General features: G+C 44.0%; 1 protein-coding gene across 2 annotated transcripts in view; it reads left to right on the top strand.

The window, feature by feature from the left end:
* Positions 1-4,438: 4,438 nt before the first annotated feature.
* The window catches only part of Prrg4 (proline rich and Gla domain 4), an 18,868-nt gene continuing 12,457 nt past the window's right edge, over positions 4,439-10,849 (top strand). The window contains exons 1-3 of one of the 2 annotated variants that reach the window (XM_029470275.1): positions 4,439-4,515; positions 5,251-5,375; positions 9,166-9,329. In XM_029470275.1, coding sequence (XP_029326135.1) covers positions 5,273-5,375; positions 9,166-9,329 — 267 coding nt within the window. In that variant the 5' untranslated portion in view covers positions 4,439-4,515; positions 5,251-5,272. Of the gene's footprint in view, positions 4,516-4,609; positions 4,914-5,250; positions 5,376-9,165; positions 9,330-10,849 lie in introns of those variants that run through there. The other variant, XM_021156914.1, reaches the window with a different exon arrangement.

Below are 10,849 nucleotides of genomic sequence, written 5' to 3'. Positions count from 1 at the left end.
AGAAGAAGAAGAAGAAGAAGAAGAAGAAGAAGAAGAAGAAGAAGAAGAAGAAGAAGAAGAAGAGGAAGAGGAGGAGGAGGAGGAGGAGAAGGAGGAGGAAGAAGAGGAGGAGGAGAGGAAAAGAAAGAAAAAAAGAAAGAAAAAAAGTTGTGATTCAAGACTATCCAGACCGGGGAGAATCAAAACTACACTCTATATCTCAGTATTTGAGATAGTGGAGACAGGGCTAAATAAGAGAGAACACGGGATCCTGTTTGTACATTTCCTGGGAGCACTGCCACATGACATGTATTTCCTTTTTCTCAGCGTGCTCGTGCACATGTGCAAGTGCACACAAATGTGTATGCATGTATCTTTCCATCAGCAGTAGCATTATCACGCTGTGCAGCTATGTTGCCCAGGCTTGCTTCAACCCATGCTCCTCCTGCCTCAGCCTCCAGATTAGCTGAGATTACAGGCGCTTGCTTTGTTCTGTCTTCCTCAGCTTACTGGTGCTGAGACTAGAACCCAGTGCCTTTCAAAAGGTAGACCAGTGCTCTACCAGTGAGCTGCACTTCTCACCCATTCTATCACGTCAAACAGAGTCAGTTATAGGTAGAAATGCACGATTTGTTTCATTTTCTATAGGTGACACATATGGAAAGTATGGCTTTGCAAATGATTCTGCATAAACTCAGCATGAAAAAAAAAAAAAAAAGAAAACTCGTTTGGAATGCTATGATTACTTGAGCATGTGTTTACAAAACAAGCCAGAAAAGTTGTGTGGTGAACACCTGTAATACCAGTTCTGAGAGGGTAAGTGAGAGGAACAAGGCTCCCAGCAGGGCTGTACACTGAGACACAAAGAAAACAAGCCACCAATAAACAACCAAAGGAAAGGAAATGGTGGAGCCCACAGTAAGCTTATGGTAAGAAATGAGACGATGGGAAAAGAACTGATGGCAGCTGTAAAAAATGCAAGGTCCACACACACAGTGACAAGCTCTGTGACAAACTGTGACAAAAGTCCTTATCACAGGGCCCTGGAGAGAGCTCAGAACCACACCATTTCAGGTTCCTAGGTGCCTTCAAAGGACGATAGGATTTCTTTTTTTTTTTATCAGAACTTTTATCACGGCTCATGAAAGGAAATAGATGACATTTTTCAGGATCCTTGATTTTTATTGAAATATTTTGCTGCTTATATGATGGAATTAAATCTAAACTCCATCAAAAGTTTCCCACCAGGGCTCCCAGCAAATGTGTAAAATATAGTCTTTAACCCCTATGCAATAACTCTGAGAAATACCTTGGCACGGATACACAATTAACATTGAGGAGTGGGAGTCATTTCTTCTCTGCTTACTGATTTTACTGGGATAAATTAAAACAGCAGCCAGTTGCTGTTGAAATGTCAAGGCTAAATGTCACCAAGATGTAAGTTCAGTTCCTCTCCTATTCCAGAGCTACAGTCAGCCTCTAAGACCGGGAATGTGACCTTACACGGAAGAGCTTCGTGACCACCACCCAAACACTTCCGTCACAGCCCTTGAGTCCATCCCCAAGCCCACACAGGAGCCGGTTCCCATTTCATTCTTGAATTCACATAGGTAAGTGGGTGGGTGTGTGTGTGCTCAAACCCAGAGATGCGTTGACACATCATCCAAGTCCATTAATCTCGTTGCTCTATTTTGCCCCTTTTTTCTTATTACCTTTGAAATTAAACAATCCTTTACCCATTGCCTTTCATTGCTTAATAATTCAGAGACAGGACTGGAAAGACTCAGGAACCTGGCTCCTTACGAGTTCACTTTGCTGTGCTTCAATGTCCTTCCGTATGAAATGAGAATTAGAGCACCTGGTCCAGCTCCACAGATGGCAGAGAAATGCTGTCTGGAAGAGAACTTAAAATACTTTAGGATAAATAAAAGTGTAAGGATGTGTGATTATTAAAAATAATAAGAAGAAATCAAATGCAGAAAGTTAGTAAATAACAGAACAAATCAAGAGTCTGCTACTAACTCTCTCCTTCTCTCTTCCCCTCCCTTCCTCCTCCCGCCCCCACCAACCTCAGAACATCTTTCAGTTCCATAGTGGTCATGTGTGTGTCCTGCCAAGTGCTATACCATTTTAGGGCCCATATCAAAAGGGAATGTGTAGCTTGTAAGCCACCGCTGAGAAACAATCTTGTCTTTTCTGACTCCCCTCACCTCACCGCCAGTCTATAAATGCTCATATTGGATGTGAACACAAAGCCTCCTTTGTTTCCGCCCAAATTTCCAGCGATGTGGGTAGGCTCATTCTACCAAGGAATGCTATCAGATTCCCATCTGCTGACTTCACTGCAGGGAGCTTCTCTCACTATGTGCCTCTCCCTAAAACAGTGTGAAGCTGACAGCAAGCACAAGACTTTCCTTCCACAGCTCAAGCCAGACAGAAGCCCAGCACTATGGAAGAAGCAATTAGCATCTGTCAGCTTCCTTTAAGGACTCCTGTGACTCCTCATAGGGCAGGAAAAAGCCTGACTCTCAGATGTTGGACAATGAAAACTGGATTAGATTGGGGAGAGGGGCTCAAAGTTAGGTAGGGAGGGAGGTGAGGATAGGTATGGGAGGAATTGGGGAGGAGAGGTGAATATGATCAAAATACATAGTATGAAATTCTCAAAGAATTAATAAAATGCTATTTTTAAAAATAGTGTGGCTGGGTGGTATTGGTGCATGTCTTTAATCCCAGCACTTTGGAGGCAGAGGCAGGCTAGATTTCTGAGTTAGAGGCCAACCTGGTCTGCATAATGAACAGCCAGGGCTAACAGAGAAACCCTATCTTGAACACACACCCACACACCCACACACTAAATAAAAGTGAGAAGCATTTCTACTTAACAATAAATAGCTGCCACGTATCAAAAAGTACTGAATATAATAACCAGGAGAGGCCTTTTCTGAGTACTGGGAAGGAAGTAACGAAATCTGCCCTTGCCCTAGTAGAACTTGACAGTCTACATTGTTAGATACAGATCTCAGAAAGACTCAGTTCTCCCAAAAGCAAAATGGTGTTTATCCCTCTCTTCCCAGGGCTTCCAGCCATAGATTGTCTAAATGAGTGAGCAGAAGAATGGGTCTCCTGAGAAAAATACTTCCGATTCCTGTGCTCAACCATAAGGTATTTCTAGCTTCTCCACAGTCTGATCTCCACTGCTTAAGTAAGGTGAAAGAGCAGACTCCATTTTCCAGACCACTTAGGCCTCTAGGGCGTGGGGCATGGATAGTGTTTGGAAGGAAACAAAAACAATGTCTGCAAAACATATAGAAATTCTTAACTTGAATCCATTAACCAGGATAAAATAGATAATAGCCTTTCGGGGAAGAAAACAAATTTGGTGAAAAGTGAATTAACTGGAGACTAGAAAGGAGTGGAAATGCCATTTCACCGTGCTGTTTCAACTGTCTGAAGTTCCAGGCTACTCTGGCCAAAGAGCAAAATTTAAATAGCATTCCCAAGAGTAACATCACATGCTGTTTGGACATGAAGAGTGTGGTGAGACACCGTTCTCCTATCTTCTCACACCTCGAGCTCTGGGCCTCTTGAATTATTTTTAATTATATCTCTCACACAACATTTTTAAATAGAGAAATTTTCAAAATTTAACTTCATCTCATGACAATTAAGGGTGCTTATGTTCTTGCTGTTTCTAAGAAAGAAAGAAAGAAAGAAAGAGAGAGAGAGAGAGAGAGAGAGAGAGAGAGAGAGAAAGAAAAAAAGAAAGAAAAAAAGAAAGAAAGAAAAAAAAACTGAACGAAAAGTTCAAGATCGGGCTGGTGAGATGGCTCAGTGGGTAAGAGCACCCGACTGCTCTTCCGAAGGTCCAGAGTTCAACTCCCAGCAACCACATGGTGGCTCACAACCATCTGTAACGAGATCCGGCGCCCTCTTCTGGAGTGTCTGAAGACAGCTACAGTGTACTTACATATAATAAATAAATAAATCTTTAAAAAAAAAAAAAAAGAAAAGTTCAAGATCTAAGATTACTTGTTCAAGAAGGATGAACTTTTTAGCTGTCTGGGTACATGGGTAGCTATGGCCAAAGATATCTAATAAAAGCAGAAATATGCTGAGAACAAACACAATGTGTCACATTTTGTTTAAATTTACATACGGACACTAACCTAGTAGTATGGAAGATACTAAACATCACCAGTATTCATCCACTGGAGGCTTATTAGCAGAGTGATGATATCATCACATGTCAAACAGCTTCTGGAAATTTCCACTGTAAACCCAAGGAGGGAAAGAATGAAAGTAAAAGAGGTGAAAGAAACCTTGCATTGTTGTCATGGAAACAATTTTGACTCGGGGCATATTGAAAGTATTTTGTAGACAACCCAGACCTGGTGAAATACATCTGAGAACTTTGTAATTGCTATTAATTAATTTTTGGTCATGTGACAATGCAAATCACTAACAAAGTATATTTTCTCGGATGAATGCTATGTTCTCACCCCTGGACCACCCTGCGAGAACAGCTGACCGAAGGTAACCTCGGGAGCCCAAGCTTCGGGCTCAAAACTCTGGTGGTGCCTAGGGCGCTCTGATAGGCCGCCAAAGTGTGAGCGTCCCGGTCGCAGTGGAGAAGGGCTGGGGACCGAGAGCGGGAGGAGGAGCGCTGCCAGGTGACCTCCTTGTCCCGTAGCGGTGGGAGTGGCTCCAGCACACAAGCTGGGCCCCGTGCAGCGCACGTTCCCCGAGCGCCCCTGCGCGGATCCTGGGCGCCTCTTTTGCGTCCTGGTGTCGCCTTGGAGCCGCGAAGAGCTAGGCTCCGACTGTCGCCGAGATCCAGACGCGTCCGCGACTCAGGGCCAGGCCACCTCCGGGCCAAGCGGATAACTCGGCTCCTACCCAGGGGCTGCTGGAACATGCGCCCCGGGACACAGGTGCGGCGACGGGCGCCGAGGCGGGGCGGGGAGGAGTGGGAGAGTCATCCAGAGACGATGTCTCGACAGTGGCATTCCAGCACCTAGCTGCCTGTCAGCGTGGGCGAGAGTCGCGTCTGCCTGGGCCAGTGTCCGAACTCTCCTCGGCAGCTTCCCGGGAGCACCTTTTGTTCCCAGGCGCTCCGGAGGTGCCACCTGCCCGGAGCGCCCTGGGTCCCATAGATTAAAAGCGGCGCGTGGGGTGCAACAGGTCGTTGACTCAGTTCCGACTAAAACCCAACCAGCTGAAACTTGGGCTGCTTTTCTTTTTTTAATGTCTTTGTCACTTTTGTTTTAGTTTGTTTGACAGTTGCTAGACTATGTTTCCACTTCTGATCGTACTCAGCCAGCTGCCCAGACTTACCCTCGCAGTTCCTCATTGTATCAGAAGCCTAAAGGATTCCGAACATGCCCCAGAAGAAGGTAAGCAAGCATGGCTGCCGATTGGGGGAAAACCCTTCTGAAACCAGTTGCAGTCTACTGTGTAGATAGATCTCAAGCCAAAGTGTGGTAGGGGGAATTACACGCCCCCGTGAACCACAGTGCAACAGCATATCCTTTGTTTTAATTTGTGGCTTTCTTGTTTAGAGTTGTGGGTTTTTAACTATAATATGTACAAACGTATCTCCCTTAGTAAACAGATGTTTAACACCTGGTTTGTGGTTGACTAAATTGAAAGCCTTTTTCGAAGTCCGAAAGTCAGTGAGTTGCCTTTTCCTAGATGAAGCTGTGTGTTAGTTATAAAGAGCAAGGCTGCTTCTTGGAAGACTGACAGAGAGGCCAGACTCTTGTCAGGACTTGTTTGTGCACCGCTGGGAGTCCCCTATAGACAAGTGCTCTACCGCTGAGCCACATCCTGTCCCCTAGTCTGGATTTGTGAGATCCAGAGCAAGGGCTGGAAGGTAGGATGACCCTTCTGGTCTTTGTTCCAAACGTTGTGTAGATAAAGGCAGATGCTTGAGAGATTAAGTGTAGCTTGCTGGCCCGGATTTTCGGTTACAGGTCACAAATTGGTTCCTGCTTCCATTTTAAAAGCCTAACCTAGCAAAACCAGAAGTGAGAAGGAAAAAAGAAAAAAAAAAAAAAAAAGCCCTAGCTCTCCGCTTCCTTCCCCCTACTTAGTCACTGGGTTTTGCCACGAGCACCAGCACCTTGGGGTTACTCAACTCACACATTCCTGTCCTTTAATATCCCTTATCTCCTTTATCAGATCCAGTTCTCAATAGGATCTGCCATTAATACCCCTGACAGACATTTGAATGATTGATGAAGTGTGCTCCCTCACTCCATGTGAGTGTGTGTGTGTGTTAGGAAAGGGCAATACTTCAGCCTAAAGGAATCACATTCTAACAGCAAAGTTCTAGGCAATTTGAATAGGCAAATTTGAAACAAGAGAGAGGTCGTTAGAATGAAAGGGATCTTTGTGTTTCCTCGCGCCCTCCATTATCCCTAAGGCGAGCTGTAGTATGGTCTATGCTCAGGTAAGACACAGAGACTGCTCTCTGGGATGGTTGTGAGTACATTGGTTTATACACATGGCAGGCACTGGAGTTACTGTCACAAACATCATAAAAGAATCCAGAAGTCAGAGCCAAGTGCAGAGGGCTACAGCTGGTTGCAGGAAATGAAAATGAGTCAGGAGGCATATATAAGCACACTTTGTGTGTCAGGCCCTCTGCTGGCCGCTAGAGATGGAGAAAGGACTGTCATTCTTGTCTTAGGAAGAGCTTTCTTCTCAGCCAAGAACATGAAGCCCTTCATTCGAATTCCATTTTTCATTTAAAAAGTATTTAACAATGCAAATGATAGATGCTGTTCCTGATTAACCTTAGAATAAGGATATTTTTTGTTTGCTTCGCTTTGTTCTTATTAGATATTTTCTTTATTTAAGAAATGCAAGCTGGGCAGTGGTGGCTCATGTCTTTAATCCCAGCACCTGGGAGGCAGAGGCAGGTGGATTTCTGAGTTCCAGGCCAGCTTGGTCTNCAGAGTGAGTTCCAGGACAGCCAGGGCTACACAGAGAAACCCTGTCTCAACAAACAAACAAACAAACAAACAAAAAAGTGCAAGTCCCTGGTCTAATTACATGATCAAAGCTCAGTGACAGAAGTAAGACAGGAAGGGAGGCCCCTGAAGCACCCGGGAAGAGTAAGCAGCAGCTGCTCACGCTGGGAGAGCCTTGTGAGACACAGGCACAGGCAGTGCTTCCCATCTGCACGTGAGACAGGCTCATGGGAATGCAAGAGGCACACTACCCCTCCCCTTATCTTCAGTCGGTGTGTCCCAGCCACTACCACCACTCTCACCCCTACCCCGCCCCCATCTCCCAACCCCCACCCCTTCATCCCCAAATATCCCTGAAACCTCAGATAGTACTAAAGCCTGTGAATAAACATGGCATACCACCAAACATGGTCTGTTCAAAATGGCTAACGGGCTGGCAGTGGATGCTGTGAGAGGACTAAATGGAAGGGCAGGAGCATGTTACTCAGGATGCTGGGTGACTCTTCCATTCCACATGTTTAGGCATTGGCTGGCCTAGGGTAACTGAAACTATACAAAGTGAGATTGTGAATCTGGAAGTAATTAAACCGAGGGTGGGGAAGGGAGCCCCCAGAGAGGTCTGCTAAAACTCTTAGGACACTGTTGAAGCAGAAGGATCTCATTTAGGAAACAGAAGAGAAGGATGGAATATCTTAGTAGTGCTTTTGTAACAATGGACTGCATGGACAGGCAACCTCTTAGGAGCATTCAGCACAAGAAAAACACAGGCGCAAAAGTCATGCACCCTCCCCCGCCACACACACAGTGGTCAAAAGGAAGGAAGAAGGTAGCAGCCCTCACTGGGAGCCCTAGGCATTCCAGGGAAGTTTGCTGCTTAACAAACAGAAGCAAACTTGACAGCGTTTCTCCTGAGAGCATGAGGAAAGCAGGGGAAAACAGAGCTGGCCTTGAAGGTTATATATAAGGTTAGCTTGAATGTTGTTATAACAGAAAAACTGTCACTAGGACTGGGCCTGTCCGTGAAAGAGTGCTGGCCCAGCACGTGTGATGCCCTGGCTTCCAGCTCCAGCACTGCCAGGAAAGAAGAGTAGGACATTAACACTCTGGAATAATGATAATAATAATAATAAATAATATGAATCACAGAAATCATATTGCTGTCCCCCTTCCTCATTTTTTTGCTATCAACTTTGCTGTGTAGCCCAGGCTGACTTCCGGGTCAAGGTCCTCCTGCCTCACCCTCTCAAACGTTCCACCTCATTATAGTTCTCACTAGAAGAGATCCCACAAAATACTGTGGGCATTTATCTGGAGGGTGGGATGAGTGGATGTGAGTTAATCTCCTAATTAGCATATAATTTTATAAATTTAGGAGTATAGAATTCTGTCTTTTAGTATAAGCTTGTATAAAACCCTCAACCTATAAATGTTAATTTAGGGCTGGGGAGACAGCTGAATGGGTAAGAGCTCTTGTTGCAACCCTGACAACTTCAACCTTGATCTACATCACTCATGAAAAAGCCACAAATTCCTGTACCTGTAGCCCCAGCACAGCTAGAGTCTGGGAGTTTGCTGACCAGGCAGAATAACCAGTGTTACGAGTTTCAGGTTCAGTGAGAGACTCTCCCTCAGAGAAAGAGATGGAGAGAGATGGAACAGGATACCTAACATTCTCTTCCGGCCTCCAGATGGGTAGGGGCACCAACACATGAGCACACACATCTCACATACAAATACACACATGTGCACACATAGACATACATTACAAACACACACACACACACACACACTCAAACACACATGCACCCAAAAAAGCATAGTAACTTATTATTAATAGGCCCTCAGTTGAATCCTACCACTATAAAGAAAAAAGGTGGGAAGGAAAATTAATAGGGAACTAACCTTTGGAAATAGAGTCGTCTCATCTGCTGTTTACAGTGGAAAAAAATCATCTAGAAAGATAGTCATCCTTTAATAATTTTTATATTAATAATTTGGGGCATAAGCATCTCACGTATTGTCTGGAATTGCCAACACCTCCCAGGATGCCTTTACAGATGCTACTTGTGGAGGCCAATGTGAAAGGCATCCAAGAGAGGCTGGTACAGGTCACCCAAGTCAAGAGAATGATTTCTTTTTCCTCCAGGTAAAAAGGGGAAGTTTCTGCATTATCTTTATTGCGTTTGACATCTTTTTTTTTCTCTTTTAGTCTTTGCATCAAAAGCAGCAGCAAACATCTTTATGAGCCGCCGCCTCCTGAACAATAGATTTGATTTAGAACTCTTCACTCCTGGGGACCTGGAGAGAGAGTGCTATGAAGAGTTCTGTAGTTATGAAGAAGCCAGAGAGATTTGGGGGGATGATGAAAATACGGTAATTTGTCTAGTGATATCAATTATCTGAAAAGTTACTTCATTGTACTTTGAGAAAGTGGCATTAAATACATTATAGACCTGTGGGATTTATTTTTTTTAAGATTTATTTTATTATTTATTTATTTATTTATGGTTTTTCAAGACAGGATTTCTCTGTGTAGCCTTGGCTGTCCTAGAACTCACTTTGTAGACCAGGCTGGCCTCGAACTCAGAGATCCGCCTGCCTCTGCCTCCCGAGTGCTGGGATTAAAGGCGTGTGCCACCACGCCCAGCTATTTTATTTATTTTTATTTTATTTTTATTTGAGTGCAATGTAGCTGTTTTCAGACACACCAGAAGAGGGCATCCGATCCCATTACAGATGGTTATGAGCTACCATGTCGTTGCTGTAAATTGAATTCAGGACCTCTGGAAGAGCAATCAGTGCTCTTAGTCGCTGAGCCATCTCTTCAGACTGACTTGTGTGCTTTAAATAAAATCAAAATTGTATGCCTATTACCTCTTTCCATTTCTTAAAATGCTAAGTAAGCCTCTTTAAAGTTGGCTTTGTATACGCAATTAGCTAGGTTTATAGTAATTAGCAAATTGTGGGCTATACTGTAATTTTGTGTTTAAAATTTTAAAAAATCTATTTATTTACCTATTTAGTTTGAGATGCAGTCCTTTGTATAGCTCTGGATATCCTAGAACTTCCTCTGTAGACCAGGCTGGCCTCAAACTCACAGAGGTTCTCCTGTCTCTGTTTTCAAGGTGCTGCTATTAAAGGTGTGCCCCACAAACATGCCTGGCCGTGTGTTCAGTGGTTATTATATTTAAAAATGGTCTTAGGGCAGGTGGATCTTAATTCAAGATGTTATTTGAAGATGGTTCAGAGACTACAGCACTAGAAGGCATATGCCCTTGGGTTCTGCCCCCAGCAACATCACTAAGACATTATTGGAGCTAGTTCTTTGCCTGGAAGCATCAATCACTTGAGACTCAGCTCAGGTTCTCCTCTTAGTGATCTTACCTTTTTTTATTGCCCATATCTATAGTTCAGCTATTTATTGATAATCTCCTATGTACAGGCACTGAGGATGTTATGTGTTTTTTTAAAGATTTATTTCATTTATGTGTATATATGTGTCTGTCTGAGCATGTACACCCACGTACATATGGGTGCATATGGATACCAGTGAACACATGGCTAGAAGAGTGTCAGATTCCACAGAGCTGGAGTTAAAGGTATTTAGGGGATGTGCTGCTTATTGTCCAAATGCTGGGCTCTGAACTCTGGTCCTCGGGATTGTACAGCAAGCTCTCTCAACCACTCAGCCGCCCTTCTAGCCTCTGGCACCATGGGCCCTGGCGTCTAGGATTTCACTGATTTGTCTATGTGATTTAAGGGAGGATTTTTTTCTTTTTTTTTTTTTTTTTTTTTTTTGTTGGTGAGCTCAGTAAATGGAGATCCTCCTGCCTCTGCTTCCTGAATGCTGGAATAAAAAACATGTACCACTATACCTAGCCTAAGAAAGAAAA

Source organism: Mus caroli, chromosome 2 (genome assembly GCF_900094665.2).
Source record: "Mus caroli chromosome 2, CAROLI_EIJ_v1.1, whole genome shotgun sequence".
NCBI lineage: Eukaryota > Metazoa > Chordata > Mammalia > Rodentia > Muridae > Mus > Mus caroli.
The sequence above is the reverse complement of the archived record's forward strand: the minus strand, read 5'-3'. Positions and strand labels throughout refer to the sequence as shown.